Source organism: Schistocerca cancellata, chromosome 1 (genome assembly GCF_023864275.1).
Source record: "Schistocerca cancellata isolate TAMUIC-IGC-003103 chromosome 1, iqSchCanc2.1, whole genome shotgun sequence".
NCBI classification, from domain to species: domain Eukaryota; kingdom Metazoa; phylum Arthropoda; class Insecta; order Orthoptera; family Acrididae; genus Schistocerca; species Schistocerca cancellata.
In genome coordinates, this window is record NC_064626.1 from 534,448,219 (window position 1) to 534,473,753 (window position 25,535).

General features: G+C 42.7%; 1 protein-coding gene across 1 annotated transcript in view; it reads right to left on the reverse strand.

Moving 5' to 3' along the window:
* LOC126179459 (ankyrin repeat domain-containing protein 29) overlaps window positions 1–25,535 on the reverse strand; it is a 597,930-nt gene that overhangs the window by 140,626 nt on the left and 431,769 nt on the right. The window contains exon 3 of the mRNA XM_049924610.1: window positions 2,567–2,665. Within this exon, the coding sequence (XP_049780567.1) occupies window positions 2,567–2,665 (99 nt within the window). The remainder of the gene's footprint in view (window positions 1–2,566; window positions 2,666–25,535) is intronic.

A 25,535-nucleotide genomic window follows, 5' to 3' on the forward strand; every position in this document is an offset into this window, starting at 1 on the left:
AATGGTTACCGATAACTTTCTTATTTCATGGGCTTGTGATCTGGCACAATTATAAATTTGTTACATATCTTTACAGTTGGAGCATGTCCACGTTGACATTCTTACAGTTATGTACGGAGTAACGTTACCGTTTCCTTAGTAGTCCCCTTGTCGTACGCAGAAGTGGTGCTTCAGTGTTAGGTAGTCACACATATTCATTTCGTTAAAAATCCCAGCAGAAGCTTGCATTATATCTACATCCATAAGCTAGTAGTTGTCTACACGAAGCTGTTGCAATAGCCCAGGAAGCTGGTGAATTAGAACATCCATATTAACATCGGCCAATTCCACTTTATATGTATAGCCATATGATTTTTATATTTCAACGAAATTTTTTCCAGCGCTTCCGTCGCAAGTTTTACCAATGTACTTCTACCTGTCACAATGTTGCTTCCCTGTAAGAGAAATCGTAGTTTCATATTTATGTCTCAGATTTACCTCTATTAAAGTACATGTATATGGTGTCATCTATGGTAATTTCATGATATCTGGTTTCTGAAATGTTCTCTATTGAAGTACACATACGTTGTGACATCCCACTCTTATATCTAGTGATCACTGCTTCTGCCACAAATTCCGATTATGTGCTCTGCATACTGCTTTTTCAAGTGTGGGCCAGCTCTTTTTGAAAAGCTTTAATTGGATTTGGTTGGTGCTTTATTTTCACACACCAAAGCAGTTGTTAACAGATGATACGGAACAATATAGTATAGGCCTAAATGTCTAACAATAGTACTCTGCAGGGGATAAAATTATGTTTTATAACCTTGTGGAAGACTATCTATGGCGACAAATGGCAGTACTCTACAGACCGTTATCTGACAATTTTATGTTCTGACACTAAATTCATGGTTGTTCAACGCTAATCAGTTTTCTGGAGGATGTGATAAGACCATGATGTAATTATAGCTACCACATTAAGAGTTGACCTACGTGTGGCTGACGTAGGAAAAGAATGACTATATTTTAATGAGGGTACTCTATTTTTCACAAATTAACAATTACGCAGGTCTATCGACAAATGAGTAGCGACTGCCTTTTGAATAACAATTTCTTAGCAATTTTTTAGGTACGTTTGTATCTACTGTGTTTGAAGTTTCACAAATTTTAACCAATATCGTATCAAGAAGGCCAGGGAATTCTGTAATCTAAACTGTATATGTACAGAGTGGTCTGCAAATCATTATGACATACACCGAGGTTAGTTGTGTAATAACTGTAAACAGTGGCCTCAGTGTGAACTGAAATACTGACATGGACAGTCTAGTAGGAGCTACCTGTATGTGTGATAATGATCTTTTCAGTGTATTACTTTTATCATCTAGTCTTGTACAAAACGTTTACAACTATAATACATTTTGACTCATGCATGTGTCTTAATTGTAATGTATTCTTATATAGTTTTAGCACTGATTATAGCCACACAGCTCGATTTGCAATAAAGAGATTATTAGCAAGTCATTGCAATAAAGTTTCTCAATTTTCGTAATTTAGCTAACTTAAAATATCATTTGCAATGCCAAAATGTTGAGTCTGTCTATTAACATGGGAGTTTCGAAGCTTCTACATCGACACCGATACTAAGGCCACCTTACACGGAGTAGCGGACGGTACTTCGTGTACCAGTCTCACTTTCCACTTTTCCTTTCCTATCGTGAACGGTCCACGCAAAGAACGATTGTTGTAAGCCTCGTATGGATCCAAACTTCTCAAATTTCATTTTCATGGTCTTTTCACGAGATATACTAAGGAGGAAGAAGCTTATTCTGGCTCTCCTAGAAACATACGCTCTCGGAACTTCTAACAGTAAGGCACACCATGATGCAGAACGCCTCTCTTGTAACGTCTGCCACTGGAACTGGTCGAGCATTCGCCCGATGCTTTTGCACTCACTGACTGAACCTGTAACGGAACGTGCTGCTCTTCTTTGGCTCTTCTCTATTTCCACTCTCAATCGTATCTGGTATGGATCCAAGACTGATGAACAATATTCAAGTATATGAATGCGTGGTGTCTGATCTTCCAGACATGTCCGAAAGAATGGACACCGCCCACTCATATAATTGATACGCCTAGCTGGGCAATGGAAACGCAGATGCCAGCCAAAAACTGGAATAACTGTAAGTAATCCGTTGTTTACGTATAAAATTAGACGTGAACTGTTTTATGATCTACAATTATCGCATATGAATACGAAACTGTATCATTCTGGATTCCACTCAAGATGCCTTAAGTAAAAGGCGAAACGCGGCTGAAACAAATACGTTGCAGCAAGAAAAGGCGATTAATATTTTTTTATAGAACGATTATTTACGTGCTTTCTGCAGATGAAGCATACAGACTTGTTAACGAACAAAATTATGCTTCACGATGCAGTGGTACCAACAATATGAACGGCATGAACTTACGCACCAAGCCAGTACTCCGTCAACGCAGACGTGACTGTTGCGTTACGCAGTACAGAATCGCACGGGAATTTTGCCGATGCCTTCGGGAAGCCTGGGTGAGGTGGTGGCGGCGGACTCACCGTGCGGCGGGCCTTGGGGTCGGCGCCCTGCTGCAGCAGCTCCCGCACGCAGTCCACGAAGCCGCCGGCAGCCGCCAGGATCAGTGGCGTCGTCCCGTCCTGCAACAAGCCGGCACACCGCCGTCAGCCACGCGCGTCTTCTGCATACGGCTCTCCAATCCACAATGCACAATACATATGGGTTATCCGGCCTGCATGCACATTGCGGTGATTTTTGACAAAGAAATAAAATAAAACAATAAAAGTATTCTGGTGTAAATAGAACGAACATTTTCGTTCAGAATGCACTATTATGCGAGTGACTTAGGTGTTAGCACTGGAAGACAATGCCATTACCAAAGACACGATCGGACTTCTCCTTGCTTCTTCAAGAACGAAACAATTACTTAAGGGGGTAGGACGTCAAACGGGCCGACTTGAAGCAGGAGAGGCACCACAAGACATTTTATTTTCTACTGTCTATACCTTTACAAATAAATTCACAAAACTTTGTCAGCATGACCAGGAAGGATTCAGGATTCACATTCATAGCAGTGGAAGTGTAAAAACATACCAAAATAAATTTTTTTAGATATGAAATTTCATCATTTTTTCACTTACTATTGGCTGCATTTGTTGCTAAGGTACATTTTTCTTCACAAGTAAGAGAGATTCTTTGATGAATTTTGCACAGCATACAAATCATACTTACAGGTGTATGAAACTCTAGAATTTTCCAAATCTATTAAAAACTGTGGTAAAAATTCAGATAATTAACTACAAAATTTGATTTTTTCTAAACATAAAGTTTAAAACGTAACAGCTCATTCATTTTCTCATAAATTAAATAGATTCTAGAGTTTCAGACACCCGTAAGTATGGTTTGTATGCTGTGCAAAATTCATCAAAGAATCTCTCTTAGTTGTGAAAGGAAATGTACCTATAGCAACAAATGCAGCCAATAGTAAGTGAAAAATTGATGAAATTTCACATGTAAAAAAAAAATATTTTGTTATGTTTTTGAACTTCCGCTGCTACAAGTGTGAATCCTGAATCCTTCCTGGTCGTGCTGACAAAGTTATATGAATTTACTTGTAAAAGTACAGACAGTGGAAATTAAAATGTCCTCTGGTGCCTCTCCTGCACCAAATCACCCAGTTTGACGTCCTACACCCCTTAAACAAGACAAAAAATTTTAATAGAACACGTTTTTAAATCAGACTGGCAGGTACAAATTTATTCTAGCCCCATAACAGGTAGTTCAGAAAATTTGTGATTCTGAATTTTTAATAGCTATAAAAGTATACTATGTCATCAAAAGTATTCTGACACCCTCAAAAACATACGGTTCTCATATTAGGCGCATTGTGCTACCACTCACTGCTAGGTACTTCACATCGGCGACCTCAGTAGTCAGTAGACATCGTGAGAGAGCAGAATGGGGCGCTCCGCGGAACTCACGGACTTCGAACGTGGTCAGGTGATTGGCCCCACTTGTGTCATACGTCTGTGCACGAGATTTTCACACTCCTAAACATCCCTAGGTCCACTGTTTCCGATGTGATAGCGAAGTGGAAACGTGAAGGGACACGTACAGCACAAAAGCGTACAGGCCGACCTCGTCTGTTGACTGACAGAGACCGCCGACAGTTGAAGAGAGTCGTTGTGTAATAGGCAGACATCTGTCCAAACCATCACACAGGTATTCCAAAAGGCATCAAAGATTCACTGCAAGTGCTATGACAGGTGGGAGGTGAGAAAACTTGGATTTCATGGTCGAGCGGCTGCTCATAATCCACACATCACGCCGGTAAGTGCCAAACAACGCCTCGCTTGGTGTAATGAGCATAAACATTGGACGACTGTACAGTGGAAAACGTTCTGTGGAGTGACGAGTCATGGTACACAATGTGGCGATCCGACGGCAGGGTGTGGGTATGGCGAATGCCCGGTGAACGTCATCTGTCACCTTGTGTAGTGCCAACAGTAAAATTCGGAGGCAGTGGTGTTATAGTGTGTTCGTGTATTTCATGGAAGGGGTTTGCACCCCTTGTTGTTTTGCGTGGCACTATTACAGCACAGGCCTACATTGATATTTTCAGCACCTTGCTGCTTCCCACTGTTAAAGAGCGATTCGGGGATCGCGACTGCATCTTTCAACACGATCGAGAACCTGTTCATAAAGCACGGCCTGTGCCGGAGTGGTTACACGACAATAACATCCCTATAATGGACTGGCCTGCACAGAGTCGTGACCTAAATCCTATAGAACACCTTTGCGATATTTCGGAAAGCCGACTTCATGCCAGGTCTCACCCACCGACATCGATACCTCTCCTCAGTGCAGCACTCCGTGAAGAATGGGCTACCATTCCCCAAGAAACCTTGCAGCACCTGACTGAACGTATGCCTGCGAGACTGGAAGCTGTTATCAAGGATAAGGGTGGGCCAATACCATATTGAATTCCAGCATAAGTGATGGAGGGCGCCACTAACTTATAAGTCATTTTCAGCCAGGTGTCCGGATACTTTGCATCACATTGTGTACTTACAACGTTTATAACGAAAATCGTGGGGTGCATACAGTATAGAATTGATGTGTTAGTAGTTCAATTCAAAAATGGTTCAAATGGCTCTGAGCACTATGGGACTTAACTGCTGAGGTCATCAGTCCCCTAGAACTTAGAACTACTTAAACCTAACTAACCTAAGGACATCACACACATCCATGCCCGAGGCAGGATTCGAAGCTGCGACAGTAGCGGTCGCGCGGTTCCAGACTGTAGCGCCTAGAGCCGTTCGGCCATCCCGGCCGGCTTCATCGTCATGCACCAACATTTTGTTTGCATAGTTCGTAGTCTGCGGAGCTTGTAACAGGTTTACAAATAAAAATATCTAAGCTGCTCTTTCATTTGACGTACTATATATAATTCTAAGTGAAATACAATAAATGCTACAAAGTATTAAAACCGGGATATTTATTTTGAAACACCCTGTATTGTATTATCTATTGCATGTGCTCCACGTTTCTCGTTACAAAGCTTACAAGTATTTTAATAGCAATTAAATATTCACAACTGACTGTTTTAAGAACTGTCTGGGGCTAGGTATCTGTATGGAACTAAGACAAATTATTTCATATGTTTTATCCAATTTAAAAACGTGTTATTTAAATATTTTCTGCTTTACAGTCATATGTATGTGAATTTTGTCAGTGGATTTTAAACGTTTTGATGAGTTTATATAGTACTGTAGCGAACTACTGTGACAGGACTGAAAACAAAAAACCAGCAGAGACTGGCCGACCAGCCATGGGCCGCCAACAGCAGTTAGCCGAGTATGAACAGCAAAAAGAAAAAAAGCCAACGGATGCGCTACGGCACAACAACAAAGTCAAAACAGTAATTCAAGAGTGAGAACGTAAGGCGTAGCGAAATTTAAGATCAAACTAAGAGTGTATAATGATAAAGATACAGTAGCGCAGCAAATACACAACTGAAGGTAGAGCCGCGGCTCGGCTAGCAGTTCAGTACAAGTGCAGCACAAGCAGGTGGAGAAGGTGAGCGTGGCCTTACAGCGTCGTGAAGTAAGTGCTGAAGAGGCGATACTAGCGCTCGTAGATGTAGCAATGTCGTCTAGCGACCTTTATCGGGTTACACACGTACCGCCTAAAATGCATTCCAATACTATCCCCACAAAATGCTGGTCCTGCGGGGCAGCCGAAATGTCGGGCGGTACCAACCCTTTTCACGCCCCCCTGAGGAAGGTGGATGGATAAGACTCACAATGAAACGAGTTATTATTGCAAGTCATGCAGTTCTGATGTATGTTTGAAATTTCAAGTATCTAGCTCATCAAGAAGTTAGTTTAAAGTCAACTGCAAAACTTGTACACTACAGACAGACAGACAGACAGACATACACGAAAGCGAACGAACAAAAAAGAGTTAAGAAGTGAATCAAATATCAATTTTTGAGAACAGTCGTGAGAAACTATGTCAAAATTATAGGGGATTTGCTTGTATGTGTCATGTGGCCAAACTGTTTGAGAAGATCCTGGGAAAAGAGTGTACAGAAGATAGGACAGGGAGGAGCAATGTGGGTTTACACCAGGATTCAAGTTTTAGTGTAAGGCAGTTCTGAGAGAGTGACTACAAATTTGAAAAGCCTCTATTAATGGTGTTCCACCATCCAGATAGCCACGCCTGTAAAGGTGCAACTTCCAGGATAGGGAGGAGTGCAGGCCCCAGATAGACTCCGCTCGGCAGATTAACAATGGGGCTCAGTCTGTCGGCCAGCTTGGATGTTTCCCTCATCCGACTGGGTGAATACTGGGTTGGTACCCAAGTCTCGCCTCAGTTACAAAACTCTCGAAGATTTAGAAAACTTTCGCTCACTTGCACATGAATAACACTGCACACAGACAGTTGGTGTACACACATTCCATCCTGGAGACTTATGGGATAATTACAGGAAGGGCATCCAGCAATGCATTAAACTAGCTGTCCCAAATCCTTCAATAACCACGCCGACCTTACTCTGATGCACGACGAAGGCAGAAGAAAAAGAAGATGGTGGTCCTGGCATTGAGAAGGCGAGATCTGGGAACTCTTCAGGAAAGGGAAACTGAAAGGATTTCTTAGAGAAGAAAGTTTCAGGCACCTGGGAGTGCAGTAGAAGACACAGAGGAATGGCACGAAGATTAGTGAATGGCGAAGGCAAGCACATGGATTCCTGCAGAGTAAGAATACTGGTCTGCAGATCGGATGTACCAGCTAAAAGTGAAGAAATATTATACCGAGAATATTACGCTCCAATACTGACGTGGCTAATGAAGAAAAGGAAGCTGGGCAGGATATAGGCTTGCTAGGTGTAGTTTCAAAAAAGCAGAAGAGGAGTAACTTGAATGGATAGAACCAGGAAGTGAGAGAAGCAGTGAAAAACAAGCCCATGCAAGGCACTGTAGGAAAGAAAAGGTTATGATGGTATGGACACGTAAGGCATGAGAGTCGGCAGGATACCAAGACAGGGTAATCAAATGACAATAGGAGGCGAGACATCTAGCGGAAGACCGAGAGGCAGATGTATCGCTGGAGTGAAGGAATCTGTGAAAAAGAGACGAGAAAATTGGGACAGAGTGAAGAGAGAAAGAGGTAGGAGGACACGAAAAAGATGGAGAGGGGCTGGAAACTGTACAAGAAGATAATGATGATAATTGTTTCCCGTTTGACTTTCCTCATAATGCGGAGAGACACCGTCGTAAAATGTCCGTGGCAGATTTCGTATAATTATCTTTGCCTAGCCCTTTGTTTAAGAGCTAAGGTTTGTTAATTTCAAGTCCGTTGCTTCCAGCAAGTAGAGCGTCAGAAATGCAGTGGGCCATCTGGTGAGACACGTAGGTTTTTTTTGTGAACTCACATGTATTTTGGATTATCCGTATCTTTCGCTTATCTGTACAGTCTCGCGCCTGCATTAACCCGGATCATCGCCAGTTTGCGCAAGAAAAATAAAAAAATTCTGTAGAGATGTTTTATGTAGAACCTACTCTTAATAAACAACATAATACATCTACACATTTCTACAATTGTTAAGTGACAGATATTTCCGGATATATCTAGTTAAACTTGTGGTAGACACCACGAAGTAGTAGTCTGTCTCAGTGGTACACCAAACAGCGCTATCAGAACTCCCTAACGAGAAAAAATCTGTTACATCCGTCTATGAGAGGTGGTCCAAGTAGACTGTACAAGAATTCAGCTCTAGTAGGATATTCTTCCTCACAGTGAGTTATTTTGTTGGAGGGTAGATGCAAGGAGTGGTCATGATTATTATTGTGGAAGACTAATAATTAGGCGCCTGTTAATTTCGTTATCTTTATTATTATGTACATGAGAGTGGAAATTGGAAATTTGTGGTAAGGTCTTATGGGACCAAACTGCAGAGGTCATAGGTCCCTAAGCCTACACACTACTTAATCTAACTTAAACTAACATACGCGATGGACAACACACACACCCATGCCGGAGGGAGGACTCGAACCTCCGACCAGGGGTGGGGGCACGGACCGCTGAACCTCCCAAGCTATTAAGAGACCATTCTCCTCAATCACCCTATAAAATAACGATTTTTATGATTTTTTGAAGAAACTAATGTAGCAATCAACGTAAATCTTTTTGCAAATTATTTATTTTTGGACAACATTTTCTTAATTTTTAAAGAAATTCAGTCATCATCAAGCTCCCGTTGGAGGAGTTAAAGCTGTTCTGTCCAAAATTAGGTTTGTCCGTGACGGAAGTCCTGCAGTAAGTAAATATTATCTGAAATCAAGAAACAAACAATTTTCTTAATCAATAGGATACTGTGCACGGAGTACTAGCACCGTTTTCTTAAATTTGAAAAAGAAATACAATTGAGGACTTTGTTTGAAAACTTGTTTTGTCGTGTGTTTGTGATCACGTCTTTTGTAATATGCTCTGAAATTTAAAAAAATAGGCTATCACTCCTCGCGGGCATGCCCGTGGAGTAATTCAACCAACTGACAGAAAGATATCTATATTAGTGTGCTCGCAATCCATTCCGCCAGCTTGAAATACATTCCACCTTTGTTTAAAACGTCCCCTATTTTATTACTTTTTTCAAATTCCAAAAAGACTGTTCTTTTACTTAGTGCTCAGTATCTTGTAGATTAACAAAATTGTTCGTTTCCTGATTTGAGGTCGAATTTGCAGACTGCACACCTCATTTTGGACAGAGCAACAGTAACTCCTAGGATCGGAAGCTTAATGACGACTGGAAAAAAAAATAGAAAATTTTGTCCAACGATCAATTAATAATGTGCAAAAAGATTTACGGTGATTGCTTCCTTATTACTTATGAAGAAACAGGCACGATCGCAAAGTATCATTTACTTAAAATGAGCGGTTTGGGCACATACAGTGGCGAAGTGCTGGGCAGTTCCAGCACATAGTACAAATTATCTGAAGATGGCCTACTGTACGTGCCGAAACTGATAATTTTAACTAAATGATACTTTGCGATCGTGGCTGCTTCTTCATAGGTAATTAGCACAAGTAAGATGGCTGACACTCCTAAACATGTTGGCTAAAATCATGATTGCTTCATTAGGTTTTCAAAATCGTACAAATCGCTTATTTTAAACTGACTGAGGAGAATGGATAACGATAACACGGAGCCTACTTTGCTGCGAGACATCGTCGCAAATGCAACAGATTTATGTTGCTTATTATTAACGGTGACAGTGCAGTACCCGGACAAGAAAGCCAGTAACGTCTTAAAACAGTACGTGTGTGTGTGTATGAGAGAGAGAGAGAGAGAGAGAGAGCGCTCGTAAATACAGCATAAACAAGTAGAAATAAAGTGAAACGAGAGGGGAAGCGCGAAGTCGAAAACGACACTCAACAACAACGGAAGTTGCCTCGGGCCAGCGCCACTAATTACGCAGCTGTGCTTGCTAATTGCGGACGCAGCGTAACCTCCTGAGGCCCTCGACACGTAAATGTGTCTCTGTGGCACCTATACAAAAACCGTGAAGCCAAGCAAGTCACTGCAGGCTGATGGCGCCAATCCTCAGAGGGATGACACATTTATTAATTTTATTTTATTTACTGACGAGGCTACATTCACGAACCATAGAAATGTTAATTAGCATAACATGCATTATTGGGCAACTGAAAATCCATGTTGGCTGCGGCAATTTGCACACCAAAAACCGTGGTCGGTGAATGTATGGTGTGGGATTCTTGAGGACAGAATTATAAGCCCCTGTTTCATCGAACGAAATCTTAATGGTAGAAAGTACACCACATTCCTGCAAGAAACATTAGGTCTCTTACTGAAAGAAATACCTTTAGGAACAAGGAACAGAATGTGGTATCAACACGATGCGTGTCCGGCGCATTTTTCGCTGATGGCTAGAAATGAGTTGCAGAGACAATTTCCAAATCGTGGCCGTCTCGTTCGCCAGACTTGACGCCTCTGGATTTTTTTCTTGTGGGGATTCGTAATAGACATTGTTTCTAAAGACGTTACAGCTGCACCTGAAGATATGCGAGAGAGAATTGTCAGGGCATGTGCTTCGATAAATGCCAATGTGGTACCGAATACCACTCAATCCATGATAAGAAGTTTGCGCACTGCATTGATACTAATGGTCATCACTTCGAACACCTTCTGTAAATGGACGTTCATGCCACCTTTGTAACCTTCGTTGACCTTCAAAGACCTTACTGTTACACGTCATTGGATTCGTCTCGATAGCCGCTATCAGAAAATTAGTACCAAATTATAGCATCGTATTTAAAAAAACAAAGTTTACCTTAATATCTCTGACGCGACCCCACCTAGCAACAAGAAACCAATGTCATATTATGGCCTCCGTTGTCAAATGCAACATTTGTCCCAAAAACTTTTCAGCTATCATACTTTGGGAGTTATTCTAGGTGGCAATAGTTAGTGAATCAACCTGAATACAGAGATTAACAGAATAGTAGACATATAGATCGCTGCTGCTACGGTCGCAGGTTCGAATCCTGCCTCGGGAATGGATGCGTGTGATGTCCTTAGCTTAGTTAGGTTTAAGTAGTTGTAAGTCTAGAGGACTAATGACCTCAAATGTTAGGTCCCCTAATGCTTAGAGTGATTTGAACCATAGACATGTAGGAAGTGAGAAAGCACTGAGAAACAATGAACATGGTAGAGGATGGGCAAATAAAAGTGGCTCGGACGAGTAGATACAATTGGACGTAAATGACTGCATATAACCACACCCCGTGACATGTACGCCATGTACAAAACCGTCGTGCGAGCTGTGTCAGTGGAAGTGGAGCAATGCAAAGGGGCGATGGTACTCACAGTGGAACAGTGCGTGTTCGTTGTGGAAATGTAAGTGACAAAGTCACGGAAACGGCGTGGTCAGTTGTCTGCTGAGAAGTTTTATGGTGCGCCATAATTAGCCCGGAAATGGCATCAGACAAGATCTGTTTTGAACAAGTCAAAACACATTTTCAAACGTGTCCGCACATCAGAAAATGTGACTGCAGTTCATCATAAAATGCTTCAAGAGTCCTACCAAAACAACTCGACGCTTGTTGCTAGAGATCACACGACGATGATACGGACGAATGCTCCACCTGGACCTGCACACGCTGTCCTACCGACTGTGTGTTCGTTCAAGCACTGAAAACAAAAACACCGTATGCTCCACAATGTCTCCATTTCACCGAGGTAACAATCTGTGGTTTGGACATGGATCTGTTCTTTATATCTGATGAAATCTGGTTTCACCGGAGTGGTTATGCTGAACTCACAGAATCGCAGGTAACAAGTAGCAGAGAATCCGCACAAATTCCACGCAACATCGCTGCATCATTAGAAGGTTGGGGTTATACATCTACATCCACATTTATACTCCGCAAGCCACCCAACGGTGTGTGGCGGAGGGCACTTTACGTGCCACTGTCACTACCTCCCTTTCCTGTCCCAGTCGCGTATGGTTCGCGGGAAGAACGATTGCCGGAAAGCCTCCGTGCGCGCTCGAACCTCTCTAATTTTACATTCGTGATCTCATCGGGAGGTATAAGTAGGGGGAAGCAATACATCCAGAAACGTACCTCTCGAAACCTGGACAGCAAGCTACACCGTGATACAGAGCGCCTCTCTTGCAGAGTCTGCTACTTGAGTTTGCTAAACATCTCTGTAATGCTATCACGCTTACCAAATAACCCTGTGACGAAACGCGCCGCTCTTCTTTGGATCTTCTCTATCTCCTCCGTTAACCCGACCTGGTACGGATCCCACACTGATGAGCAATACTCAAGTATAGGTCAAACGAGTGTTTTGTAAGCCACCTCCTTTGCTGATGGACTACATTTTCTAAGGACTCTCCCAATGAATCTCAACCTGGCATCCGCCTTACCAACAATGATCATTCCACTTCAAATTGTTCTGTATGCATACTCCCAGATATTTTACAGAAGTAACTGGTACCAGTGTTTTTTCCGCTATCATATAATCATACAAGAAAGGATCCTTCTTTCTATGTATTCCCAATACATTACATTTGCCTATGTTAAGGGTCAGTTGCCACTCCCTGCACCTAGCGCCTATGCGCTGCAGATCCTCCTGCATTTCGCTGCAATTTTCTAATGCTGAAATTTCTCTGTATACTACAGCATCATCCGCGAAAAGCCGCATGGAGCTTCTGACACTATCTACTAGGTCATTTATATATATTGTGAAAGCAATGGTCCCATAACACTCCCCTGTGGCACGCCAGAGGTTACTTTAACGTCTGTAGATGTCTCTCCATTGAACAACATGATGTGTTCTGTTTGCTAAAAACTCTTCAATCCAGCCACTCAGCTGGTCTGATATTGCGTAGGCTCTTACCTTGTTTATCAGGTGACTGCAGAACTGTATCGAATGCCTTCCAGAAGTCAAGGAAAATGGCATCTACCTGGGAGCCTGTATCTAATATTTTCTGGGTCTCACACGATCGCTGTTTCCGGAATCCATGTTGATTCCTACAGAGTAGATTCTGGGTTTTCAGAAATGACATGATACGCGAGCAAAAAACATGTTGTAAAATTCTACAACAGATCGATGTCAGAGATATAGGCTTATAGTTTTGAGCATCTGCTCGACAACCCTTCAGGAAAACGGGAACTGCCTGTGCTCTTTTCCAATCATTTGGAACCTTCCATTCCTCTAGAGACTTGCGGTACACGGCTGTTAGGAGGGGGGCAAGTTCTTTCGCGTACTCTGTGTAGAATCGAATTGGTATCCCGTCAGGTCCAGTGGACTTTCCTCTGTTGAGCTTTTCCATTCCTTGGACTCTCATTTCGATGTCAGCCATTTTTTTGTCCGTGCGAGGATTTAGAGAAGGAACTGCAATGCGGTCTTTCTCTGTGAAACAGCTTTGGAAAAAGGTGTTTAGTATTTCAGCTTTACGAGGGTCATCCTCTGTTTCAGTGCCATTATCATCCCAGAGTGTGTGGATATGCTGTTTCGAGCCACTTACTGATTTAACGTAAGACCAGAACTTCCTAGGATTTTCTGTAAAGTCGGTACATAGAATTTTACTTTCGAATTCACTGAACGCTGCACGCATAGCCCTCCTTACGCTAACTTGTACATCGTTTAGCTTCTGTTTGTCTTAGAGGTTTTGACTGCGTTTAAATTTGCAGTGAAGCTCTCTTTGCTTTCGCAGTAGTTTTCTAACTTTGTTGTTGGACCACGGTGGGTTTTTCCCGTCCCTCACAGTTTTACTCGGCACGTACCTGTCTAAAACGCATTTTACGATGCCTTGAACTTTTTCCATAAATACTCAACAATGTCAGTGTCGGAACAGAAATTTTCGTTTTGATCTGTTAGGTAGTCTCAAATCTGCCTCCTATTACTCTCGCTAAACAGATAAACTTCCATCCCTTTTTTTTATATTCCTACTTACTTCCATATTCAGGGATGCTGCAACGGCCTTATGATCACTGATTCCCTGTTCTGCGCTTATAGAGTCGAAAAGTTCGGGTCTTTTTGTTATCAGTAGGTCCAAGATTTGATCTCCACGAGTCGGTTCTCTGTTTAATTGCTCGAGGTAATTTTCGTATAGTGCACTCAGTATAATGTCACTCGATGCTCTGTCCCTACCACCCGTCTTAAACATCTGAGTGTCCCAGTCTATACCTGGTAAATTGAAATCTCCACCTAAGACTATAACATGCTGAGGAAATTTATGCGAAATGTATTCCAGATTTTCTCTCAGTTGTTCTGCCACTAATGCTGCTGAGTCGGGAGGTCGTAAAAGGAGCCAATTATTAATCTAGCTCGGTTGTTGAGTATAACTTCCACCCATAATAATTCACAGGAACTATCCACTTCTATTTCACTACAGGATAAACTACTAACTAACTAAACTACTAACTAAACTACTAACACTACAAACACGCCACCGCCGGTTGCATGCAATCTATCCTTTCTAAACACCGTCTGTGCCTTTGTAAAATTTCGGCAGAATTTCTCTCTGGCTTCAGCCAGCTATCCGTACCTATAACGGTTTCAGCTTCGGTGCTTTCTATTAGCGCTTGAAATACCGGTGATTTACCAACGCAGCTTCGACAGTTTACAATTACAATACCGATTGCTGCTTGGTTCCTCATGTCCTGACTTTGCCCCGCACTCTTTGAGGCTGTTGCCCTTTCTGTACTTGCCCGAGGCCATCAAACCTAAACAACCCCCCAGTCCACGCCACACAACCCCTGCTACTTGTATAGCAGCCTGCTGTATGTAATGGACTCCTGACCTATCCAGCGGAACCCGAAACCCCACCACCCTCTGGCGCAAGTCGAGGAATCTGCAGCCCACACGGTCGCAGAAACGTCTCAGCCTCTGATTCAGACCCTCCACTCGGCTCTGTACCAAAGGTCTGCAGTCAGTCCTGCCGACGATGCTGCAGATGGTGAACTCTGCTTTCATCCCGCTAGCGAGACTGGCAGTCTTCATCAAAACAGATAGCCGCCGGAAGCCAGAGAGGACTTCCTCCGATCCATAGCGACACACATCATTGGTGCCGACATGAGCGACCACCTGCAGGTGGGTGTCTGTACACTGCATTATTGGTCCCATCTTCTTTCATCAGACACTGACTTCGGCGCGTTACATTGCCAACATTTTGAAACCATTTGTGGCAGCAGTAATGGAGGTGGAAAAGACCTAGTTACTTCCAGCAGGATGGAGTAACTGCCCGTACAGCCGGCCGAACCCTGGAGCACACAGTCAATCTTCACGCCTGACAGAGTTTTTAGCACATGTCAGTCTAGTGGCAGCCCTTAAATGGTTCAAATGGCCCCGAGCACTATGGGACTCAACTTCTGAGGTCATTAGTCCCCTAGAACTTAGAACTAGTTAAACCTAAGTAACCTATGGACTCCACACACATCCATGCCCGAGGCAGGATTCGAACCTGCGACCGGAGCGGTCCCGCGGTTCCAGACTGCAGCGCCTAGAACCACACGGCCACGTCGGCCGGCTGGCGGCCCTTAGCTGACCAACCAGATCACCTGATCTTTCAGTGTGCGATCACTTTGTGTGGGGAGCCTCAAATCTAATGTGTATCGCAACAACCCTCGCAGTCTTCAAAAACTCCAGCATTTCGGATGAGACTGCAGCAATTCCAGCAGTCCAGCATCGGTCTGGCAAAATGCTGACCAGGGCGCAAAGTACCAACAGACGGATGGTGCTCACTTTCAACATCTGTTATAGTCAGGTTAGTACCGTATTTCTTTCCTCTACTGTTTTTTTTTTTAATTTTTTTCCCCCCTGGGACTGTTCTCCAGGCCGCTTTTATTTCCCCCACCCTGTGCAAAGTTAATTCATATCTGTAGTCTCGTTTTGTATTTTAAAAGGAAAGAAGGCACTAGCTTATTTTGATAATATCTGAAAGGAGTGGAGAGCACAGTACAATAATAAAGCATAAGGGATACCTACACCAGCGGAAAATAAAGAAGAACGCTGATGTAGCAGTGACGTACATACGTGTTTGAACGGGGCACAGATAGAGGACAATGATTTGAGGAGCGATCGTGTTGCAAACAAACGATTCATTGAAAGAGAAGAGCTCACAACAACTGTTATCTGACTTACTGAAAGAGCCGCATTGCTTCGAATATACCACTATGTTTTAGACAAAACAGAATGGCTTCGACAAGCAGTGTAATGCAATAAACTGAGCAACTTTGAGATCTTACTGAAAGTCTGAGAGAGGTTGGATGATTCTAGCTTACAATTTGGAAAGACGGTGGACGTGAGATGCTGGCCGTTCAAAGATGGGTGTCCTGGTTTCGGATGAAGGCTACTTACTGACTGACGACGACATTACTACGTCAGATGATTATCATTAATGCACAACTACAGCAAACTAGTGCAGACGTTGCAAAAGTCGCTTGCTGCAGTCTGGAATATGATACCATTCATCACGTCCCCCTCCACGCCTTACCATCGTGCTAGCAGCTCCAGTTGTTCTAGATAAAGTGGCAGATGGAGTGGTGGCACAAATGTGCTGGCGGCCACCGGTAGTGTAGACAAAGGGGCAGATGTAGTGATGGCACAAATATTGTTTATCTGTTGATAGCCGTGTAGTTAGCAATAGTCATCCGAGAGTGCGGCGTTTACCAGGATAGTAGCGACTGCCGGAATGTATCAAGCTGCGACATAAAAATCCAACTGTCGCCATAAGGTACGCAACAGCTGTTTGTCAGCCCACACTGCTTGCATTTTGCCAGAAATGTGCTCTTCCAGCAGGGCTCTGCCGTTATAGGCCACACTCTCCAAAACGTTCGTCCCACATTGAGCATGTTTGAAGCAGGAATCAATACTGAAGTTTAACGTGCTGTCGACGACAACGTCTCTATGCGCTACTACAGGATTCCACTGTATCTACAGGAGCCTACTTAAGAAATGTTTTTTTTAATTGGATTTATTGGCCTTTAGCTTACATTATACAGCCAGCTCATGCATAAAATATATAGGTATTGATAGAAAATTAGTGTCAGAATGTGCTTGCGCGCACACACGCATTGTAGACACAACAAACATATCAGTGTAAAACTGGACATCTGGGTACGCTGGCCAACTGAGAACAAATCCACTAATACGATCACAACAGTAAACAGAAATAAATAGTAGTTCAGTCTCCATAAACTTGTGCTTGAAAAATTTGTCTCTCACCTAACAAGAAAATAAGGAAAACTGTAATATTGTAACAGATCTTATTATATAAGGCACCCATTACATACAGAAACAGACATGTATTACGGATCACTGAAGATGCTTCACAAATAGAAAGAAGCGAAACGCGTATGGCACGATACTGCCTCTCATTTAGTTGCACTGGACCAACCGTATCTTCAAAAATATAGAAAAAGCTAAGGATCAACGGTAAACATAAAAATGACGTATGGAACAATTTTGTCAGTGATCTGTTGGTCTAAGATGTGTATATGTAAGGCTACGATGAATCTGTACGCTGCATGGAAAAGTCTATGATCCATGTTGCTAATAAAGACTCCACGCAGGTTGGCAACGGATGGTCACGCTTCACAAGCTCTTGTAACAGGATTGTGGGACTTTCATGCAGTCTGCGGCAACCAAAGAGAAGGTGATCTGCGTCCTCTTGTCATCCCTAAGAGCAGGAAGGTCTCTTCAATGTGAAGCCTGTGAAGATGTTTACGGAAACATACGAGGCTAAATTTGAGTTTGGCTATCAGAAAAGCGAGGTGCCTAGGCACTGAATTTGTATGAGATTTTGTGGAACAGGACCGCAGGTGAACCGTTCCGTACTTCTTACTTTTGTATTTTGTTATTTCCTCCAACTTCCATTGTCTGTCTTCTACCAGGTGCCCATTCAGAACATATTGTTAATGTACTTAGGATTTCAGTCCAGGTGGTATGTCTCGTCACAGCAGGCTCTTTAGCTAGGAGATCGACAACTTCATTGCCAGATCACACAGTGTGATTGCACCCAATCGAAATTAACGGAATGACCTCCTTCACGCCTCGATTCCAGCACATCGACAATCGCATGTACCGTGTGGTTTTCAATGAAACAGGCGCTGCAACTTTTAAGCAGATAAAGAGTTACTGTATAGGAAATATAGAGATGCTGTCATCCACGAGCAGAAAATGATGTGCTGCTTGCATCACAAGAAGTTCCATAGTCATAGTATTTCCGTCTGTTGGTAATTTGAATGGCCTACACTTCTGCAGACCCATTCCATGGTATGCGCTTCCGACAGACTGCATGCGATGGGAATTACTGTCTTGGATGTTCAATATTGTATACAATAGTAGCAACAGCAACTTAATTCAGTCCTAGCAGACCTTGAAGACCCAACGGTTCCGACCGACCGCCGTGTCATCCTCAGCTCATAGGAGTCACTAGATGCGGAAATGGAGGGGCGTGTGGTCAGCGCACCGCTCTCCCGGCCGTTGTCAGTTTACAAGACCGCAACCACTACTTCTCAGTCACGTAGCTACTCAGTTTGCCTCACAAGGGCTGAGTGTACCCCCCTTGCCAACAACGCTCGACAGACCGGACGGTCACCCGTCCAAGTGCTGGCCAAGCACGTCAGCGCTTAACTTTAGTGATAAAGGAACCGTAGTAGTAGTAGTAGTTGCATTTGTTGTTGTTGACATCGTCACCGTCGTCATCCTCAGTTCGACAACTGATTTGACGTAGCTCTCCACGCTAGTCTATCCTGTGCATGCCTCTTCATTTCTCCGTAACTCTTGAAAATTTGCATCCATTTCAAACTGCATACTGTAGTCAAGTTTTGGTCCCCTCTACAATTTTATTCACCCCTTGTACAGTAGTTATTCATTCTACTCATCTAGTCTTTTGCAGCATATAATATAATAAAAAATATATACGGAAATAATGAAATTAATTTTTCGGCGCTCGGACAAGCACAATAACCTGGGCTATGCAAGTAAATGTGTTTATATTAGTTCTGCATGGAAGAAATAGTCTTTCTCTTGTTGTAGATTAATACTTACCAATTAAAACTACTACGTCCGATCGCCGTATCCACCTACAAAATCTTGACTGTAACCATGATATGGTATTTGGATCTTCGTCATATCTTCGAAGTACACAGGTGGGCTTCTTCAGTTCTTTTGTATTAGAGTACTACTTGGAACAATAGCTCAATTTTTCACTAACGAAACACGAATGTATTATTTCTTCCACACTCATAAAAAATACAGACTTTTCATTTATTCTCGTAACCAAACGGTTACCGCCGATTACGCTCTAAAATAACGTGCGTCTGCCTTCGTTCATTAGCGGAGAGCGAGTGCTTCCTCTTATCGAGGAACAGGAAAAACATCTTATGTTTTTTAACATTTAAAAATCAAAAATACTTGGCAGTAGGTGCAGGCTCTACGCTGTGCTACCGCTTCACCTTTTCTCTTCGACTTTAAAGAAAACGAAACCATAAAAGCAAGAAATGAAGAAGGTACATCACAAGCACCACACCTCAAAAGATTTTGTTCTTGCCTATACTATTTACAGTCCAAGCTCCTCCCACATAAGCCTACGTTCGAGAAAAAATTCTTTCAGAAAATACTTAGATCTGAACATATTTGTTTTTTCGGAAACGCTTTACTTGCTATTGTCTCTCTGAATTTTATATCCTCTGTACTTCACCCATCAGCTGTTCTGCTGCCCAAATTGCAAAACTCTTCTACTACTGTTGGTGCCCCATTTCTCAAACTAATTCGCTTAGCATCAGCAGATATAATTTGACTACATTCCATTACCCTTGCTGTACTTTTGTTTTAGGATCTTTTCAAGATAATATACCATGGCAACACCTACCGCGGATCGTCAGAGGCTGTTAGCGATTTATCATACCGATTTATCACCTTAATTACGAAGTTACAGGGCGTTGCTAACAAATTACGGAAATAGTCATTTTATAATTTGATGTCTGAAAAAGATCGGAGAACGTAGTGTTTATATTTCGCAAGTCATATGCTGCTAAAATATTTGTAACGGATTCAATTACGAGTACGCAGTACACCTGTCTACGAATGATTTCATCACCACTGCTTACTAAGATAGGCTATGACGATGGAAATTTTTCTTTCTGCACACGTCAGCTTAAAGGATAGGAACAAAATTGCTTTCGAACCAAGGTTCAAGGCATTCGTCTGTACCCTGTAACGGTTTTTCTAACCTGCAACGTTACAATAAGCGCAATTCACCTACTTATCTATACTTAATAATACACACCGCGCTGTTATAGTAATATCTTCAGTCACCAATCGGAATCCAAATTCTGTGTTATACAAGTATGGGCAGATCCAGGAAGAAGACACGGGGGATGAGCAGGGGTTGTGAATATTTTTGCATGAAACACTAAATGCAGGCCTCTCAATTAATAACGCAAGTGGATTTCTTTCCATGGTTTACTTCCACTTTCATTGACATTTTGCGAGATGTACTCGTATGTGTATAGATTTTGCAGCATTTGGAAATTACAGAAATGTTTCTAAAGCATTCTTGATGTTAGGTTAACTAATTTGTAGCCTTTTGCACTTAACTTTCATTTACTATTGCTGGAAAGTCATCTTTATTTAGGGTCGGAAGAGTCTGAAATACAGCGTTTAAAGGCCTAAATCAGGCTCCCTCCCCCTTTTTCTCAAGGTTGGCAGCAATTCTATACGTTCCGTTCATGTCATCTGCCGTATCCGACAGAATTCCAATATCATCTACAAACGTAATCTTAAAGTTTTTATTTCTTCACCTTTTACTTCAATACCCTTTCAAAATATTTGGTTTTCTTTATTGCTTGCTAAGTGAACAGATTAAGTGGGGACGTATGAGAAAATCCATGGGTACGTGTAGGTTACTTTACGAATTGTAGATGGAAAATAGGTCCACAACCTGTCTTACAATTGAAATAACGGGTCATAACTCCATCATAAGTTCAGTTGAGAAATAAGTTCAGTTGAGAAATTTCTTTCTTATTTCTTGATGGTGACTAATTTCGAACACTCTGTATCCATTTTCAAAGCATCCGTATTGTTAAGCGTGACAAATACAAGCGATACCCTATGTACAAAGACTGCCCCTGTAATGACAATCAAAGCGGCACAAAGGCCGACGAAACAAGAGTAGATGCAGTAGGGCGGACATAAAGAACTGAGAACTGAGACAAGTCCGTCCTATGTGGTGTATATACTCTGTTGAGTCGGCTACAGTGCCGCTTTGATCACTGTAGGACAGTTTTGGTATGTAAGCTATCGCCTGCATTTGCCATACTTAACGATACGGATGGTATGAAAATGGACGCAGGTGTCCGAAACTAGTCACCATTAAAAAAAATAAATAAAAAAAAGGAACTTCTCAGTCCTACTTGTAACTGAGCTACAACTATTTAGTTCAAGTAAATTTCACTGTTTGAAATGTAATTCAACCACATTTTGCAATATGATGTCATTATATTACGAGGGCTGAATGAAATGTAATGCCTCCACCGTCGTTAATTGGGTTTGGATGGGAATATTTTAATAAATCAAACGCAGACATAATCCTTAGAGTGTGATCTTCAATTACCAATATTGACTTTTCTACGTAATCACCAGCCAATTGGATTCATTTCTGGCAACGATGAACAAGTTTTCTGAAGGCGTCACGGAAGAAGTCGACACTCTGTTTCCGCAACCACAGTCTCACAGTTCTCTCAACGACTTCATCAGAAGCATAATGATGTCCCCGCAGATTGTCTTTCATTATCGTGGGCAGATGGAAGTCAGACTTTGCTACATCTGGACTGTATGGAGGATGCCGTACGGTGGTGAGATTCAGTCTCTGAAGTTCTGTTGTGGTGCACAGATCTTCAGATAGCCAACCAAAGCAATAATGTTACCCACACGTTCTTGTGAAATACCGATTGTGCTTGCAGTTTCTCTGTGAGTGATAACGACGATCGTCCTGAATCAATCTGTCAACATTTTGATTGTGCAACTCGGTAGTTGCTGTCACAGGACGCCCAACTCTTTGTCACGGAGGTCAGATGTTCCCGCCTGAACATCTTTAAACTTATTCGCCTAACGACGCACAGTACTCACATCATCACAACCACCATAAATTGCTTTCATTCTCTGATGAATCACCTATGGGGTGACACCTTCTGCTGTCAAGAATACAATGACTGCACGCTGCTTAAATCGTATTGACCGACCGTCTGCGCAGGGTTCCGTACTCTACACTGTAACAATACAACCGTTCAATACTAAGGCTTCCCAGCAACTGGAGCTGTAGAGAAGAGGCTACGAAACAAGCCAGTACCAGCCGCATACCAATGCTGCGAACTGTTGAAGAGTTACGAAAGTGGAGGCATTACTTTTCAGTCAACTCTCGTATTTTGTCAAATAATTTGCCTTTTAGGACACATACTACCTCACAAAAAGTATTTTCTCAAAGGGTGCGTTACTTATCACTTTCAAAATGAGGTATGTTATTCTTAGTAATTAGATAAATGAATTCTACGCCCCAGTTTTTTAATACCAGTCACAGAACTCGCGCCAAAATTTCAAAATTTATGTGAATGATATGTACCAATTTCTGTTCCACACAAATGTAAATAAATTCGACGGTAATGTACTTTGCAAAATTTTGGACGATAGAAAGGTGTATTATACAGTAGTATGAACAATGTCTGTAGCAAATTTTATCCTTTAAACTGCGATGGTTCAGCAGAAAATGTTCCTTATCACAGAAAAATGGAAGTTGCAGGAAAACATAAAAAAAATTTTATTAGTATTTATGCCAGAAACGAGTACCTTAATGTTGGCCATAACGGTACATTTGGTACCTTTCGTCTTCATGTAGTTCTTTTTTTCTACTCTGATCCTTCTTGGCGTGCCCTTTTAGCTATATCCTTAACTGACTTTTCAGAACTAGCGATACGCACATCATGAACCTTCTTCGATAGATTTTCATTGAAGCAACTTGCATCAAAGACTAGTCCCATGAGGATCCTGGTTATTCCAGTATTACCATCATTGAACACGAGACAAGCATAACGTGAGGGAATGAACAAAATGTTGCGTTTGGGGGTCTCTTCTAAATGAGACTGTTGCAGCTTTCGTTCGAGTTTTGTGTTCCCTCAAGTGTGCCTTTCTTTAGCAAATCGTAATTAATCGCATGGTAAACGGGCTCACAGCGTTCTGTACTCTACAGACGTCTTCTATAATGGCAGAAAATAATGAAATATCGCGAAAAAGAGAGGAGTCGCGTAGAAAAGGGGGCGCGACACTGAGCATTAGTTGAAACGAGATGGCTTTTACATCGCTTGTGGCACGAATTAAACTCTGAAAACTGAAGACAATGTTTCCAACATGCTACAGAACTACTTGTTGGCGAAAAAAAATTCAACTTGTTTGACCAGTTTTACTTACATCCTCTTAAATAATACGGGGAACAGGCTACTACCCTGTCCTACACGCTTCTCACCTCCAGCTTCCCTTTCATATCCTTCAACTCCAGTAACTACAATTTGGTTTCTGTACAGTCTAACGCATATATACAATGTGATCAAAAGTATCCGGACACCTGGCTGAAAATGACTGACAAGTTTGTGGCGCTCGCTATCGGAAATGCTGGAATTCAAAATGGTGCTGGCCCATCCTTCGGTTTGATGACAGCTTCCACTCTCGCAGGCATACGTTCAGTCAGGTGTTCGAAGGTTTCTTGGGGAATGGGTGCCCATTCTTCAGGGAGTGATGCGGTGAGGAGAGGTATCGGTGTCGGCTGGTGAGGCCTGGCACGAAGTTGGCCTCCCAAAACATCCCAAGGGTGTTCTGTAGGGTTCAGGTCAGGACTCTGTGCAGGCCAGTCCATTGCAGGGGTGTTATTGTCCTGGAACCACTCCACCACAGGCTGTGCATTATGAATAGGTGCTCGACCGTGTTGAAAGCTGCAATCGTCATTCTGAAGTTGTTCTTCAACAGTGGGAAGCAAGAAGGTGCTTAAAACATCAATGTAGGCCCGTGCTGTAATAGTGCCACGCAAAACAACAAGAGGTGCAAGCCCCCTACACGAAAAACACTACCACACCATAACACCACCACCCCGGATTTTACTATTGGCACTACACACGCTGGCATATGACTTTCACCGGGCATTCGCTGTACCCACACCCTGCCATCGGACCGCCACATTGTGCGCCGTGATTCGTCACTCCACGCAAGTTTACCCACTGTTCAATCGTCCGATGCTTACGCTCCTTACACCAAGCGAGGCGTCGTTTGCCTTTTACCGGCGTGATGTGTGATGTACGTGTTCCTTTAAGTTTCCACTTCGCTATCGAATCGGAAACAGTGGACCTAGGGAGGTTTAGGAGTGTGGAAATCCCGCGTGCAGACGGAGGACACAAGTGACACCCAATCACCTGACCACTTTCGAAGTCCGTGAGTTCCTCAGAGCGCCCCATTCTGTTCTCTCACGATGTCTAATGACTACTGAGGTCGCTGATATGGGAACCTGGCAGTAGGTGGCAGCACACTGAACCTAATATGATAAACTTATGCTTTTGAGGGTGTCCGGATACTTTTGATCACAGAGTGTAACATGCGCATGAAGCTGTGTTGATATAGGACCACATCTTCATGTTGTTCATTTTTATTATACAGGGTGGTCCACTGATAGTGACCGGGCCAAGTATCTCACGAAATAGGCATCAAACGAAAGAACGGAACTCGTCTAGCTTGAAGGGGGAAACCAGACGGCGCTATGGTTGGCCCGCTAGATGGCGCTGCCATAGGTCAAACGGATATCAACTGCGTTTTTTAAAAAATAGGAACCCTCATTTTTTATTACATATTCGTGTAGTACGTAAAGAAATATGAATGTTTTAGTTGGACCACTTTCTTCGCTTTGTGATAGATGGCACTGTAATAGTGACAAACGTGTAAGTACGTGGTATCACGTAACATTCCGCCAGTGAGGACGGTATTTGCTTCGTGATACACTACCCGTGTTAAAATGGACCGTTTACCAATTGCGGAAAAAGCCGATATCGTGTTGATGTATGGCTATTGTGATCAAAATGCCCAACGGGCGTGTACTGTGTGTGCTGCTCGGTATCCTGGACGACATCATCCAAGTATCCGGACCGTTCGCCGGATAGTTACGTTATTTAAGGAAACAGGAAGTGTTCAGCCACATGTGAAACGTCAACCCCGACCTGCAACGAATGATGATGCCCAAGTAGGTGTTTTAGCTGCTGTCGCGGCTAATCCGCACATCAGTAGCAGACAAATTGCGCGAAAAAAATGGTTAAAATGGCTCTGAGCACTATGGGACTCAACTTCTGAGGTCATTAGTCGCCTAGAACTTAGAACTAGTTAAACCTAACTAACCTATGGACATCACACACATCCACGCCCGAGGCAGGATTCGAACCTGCGAC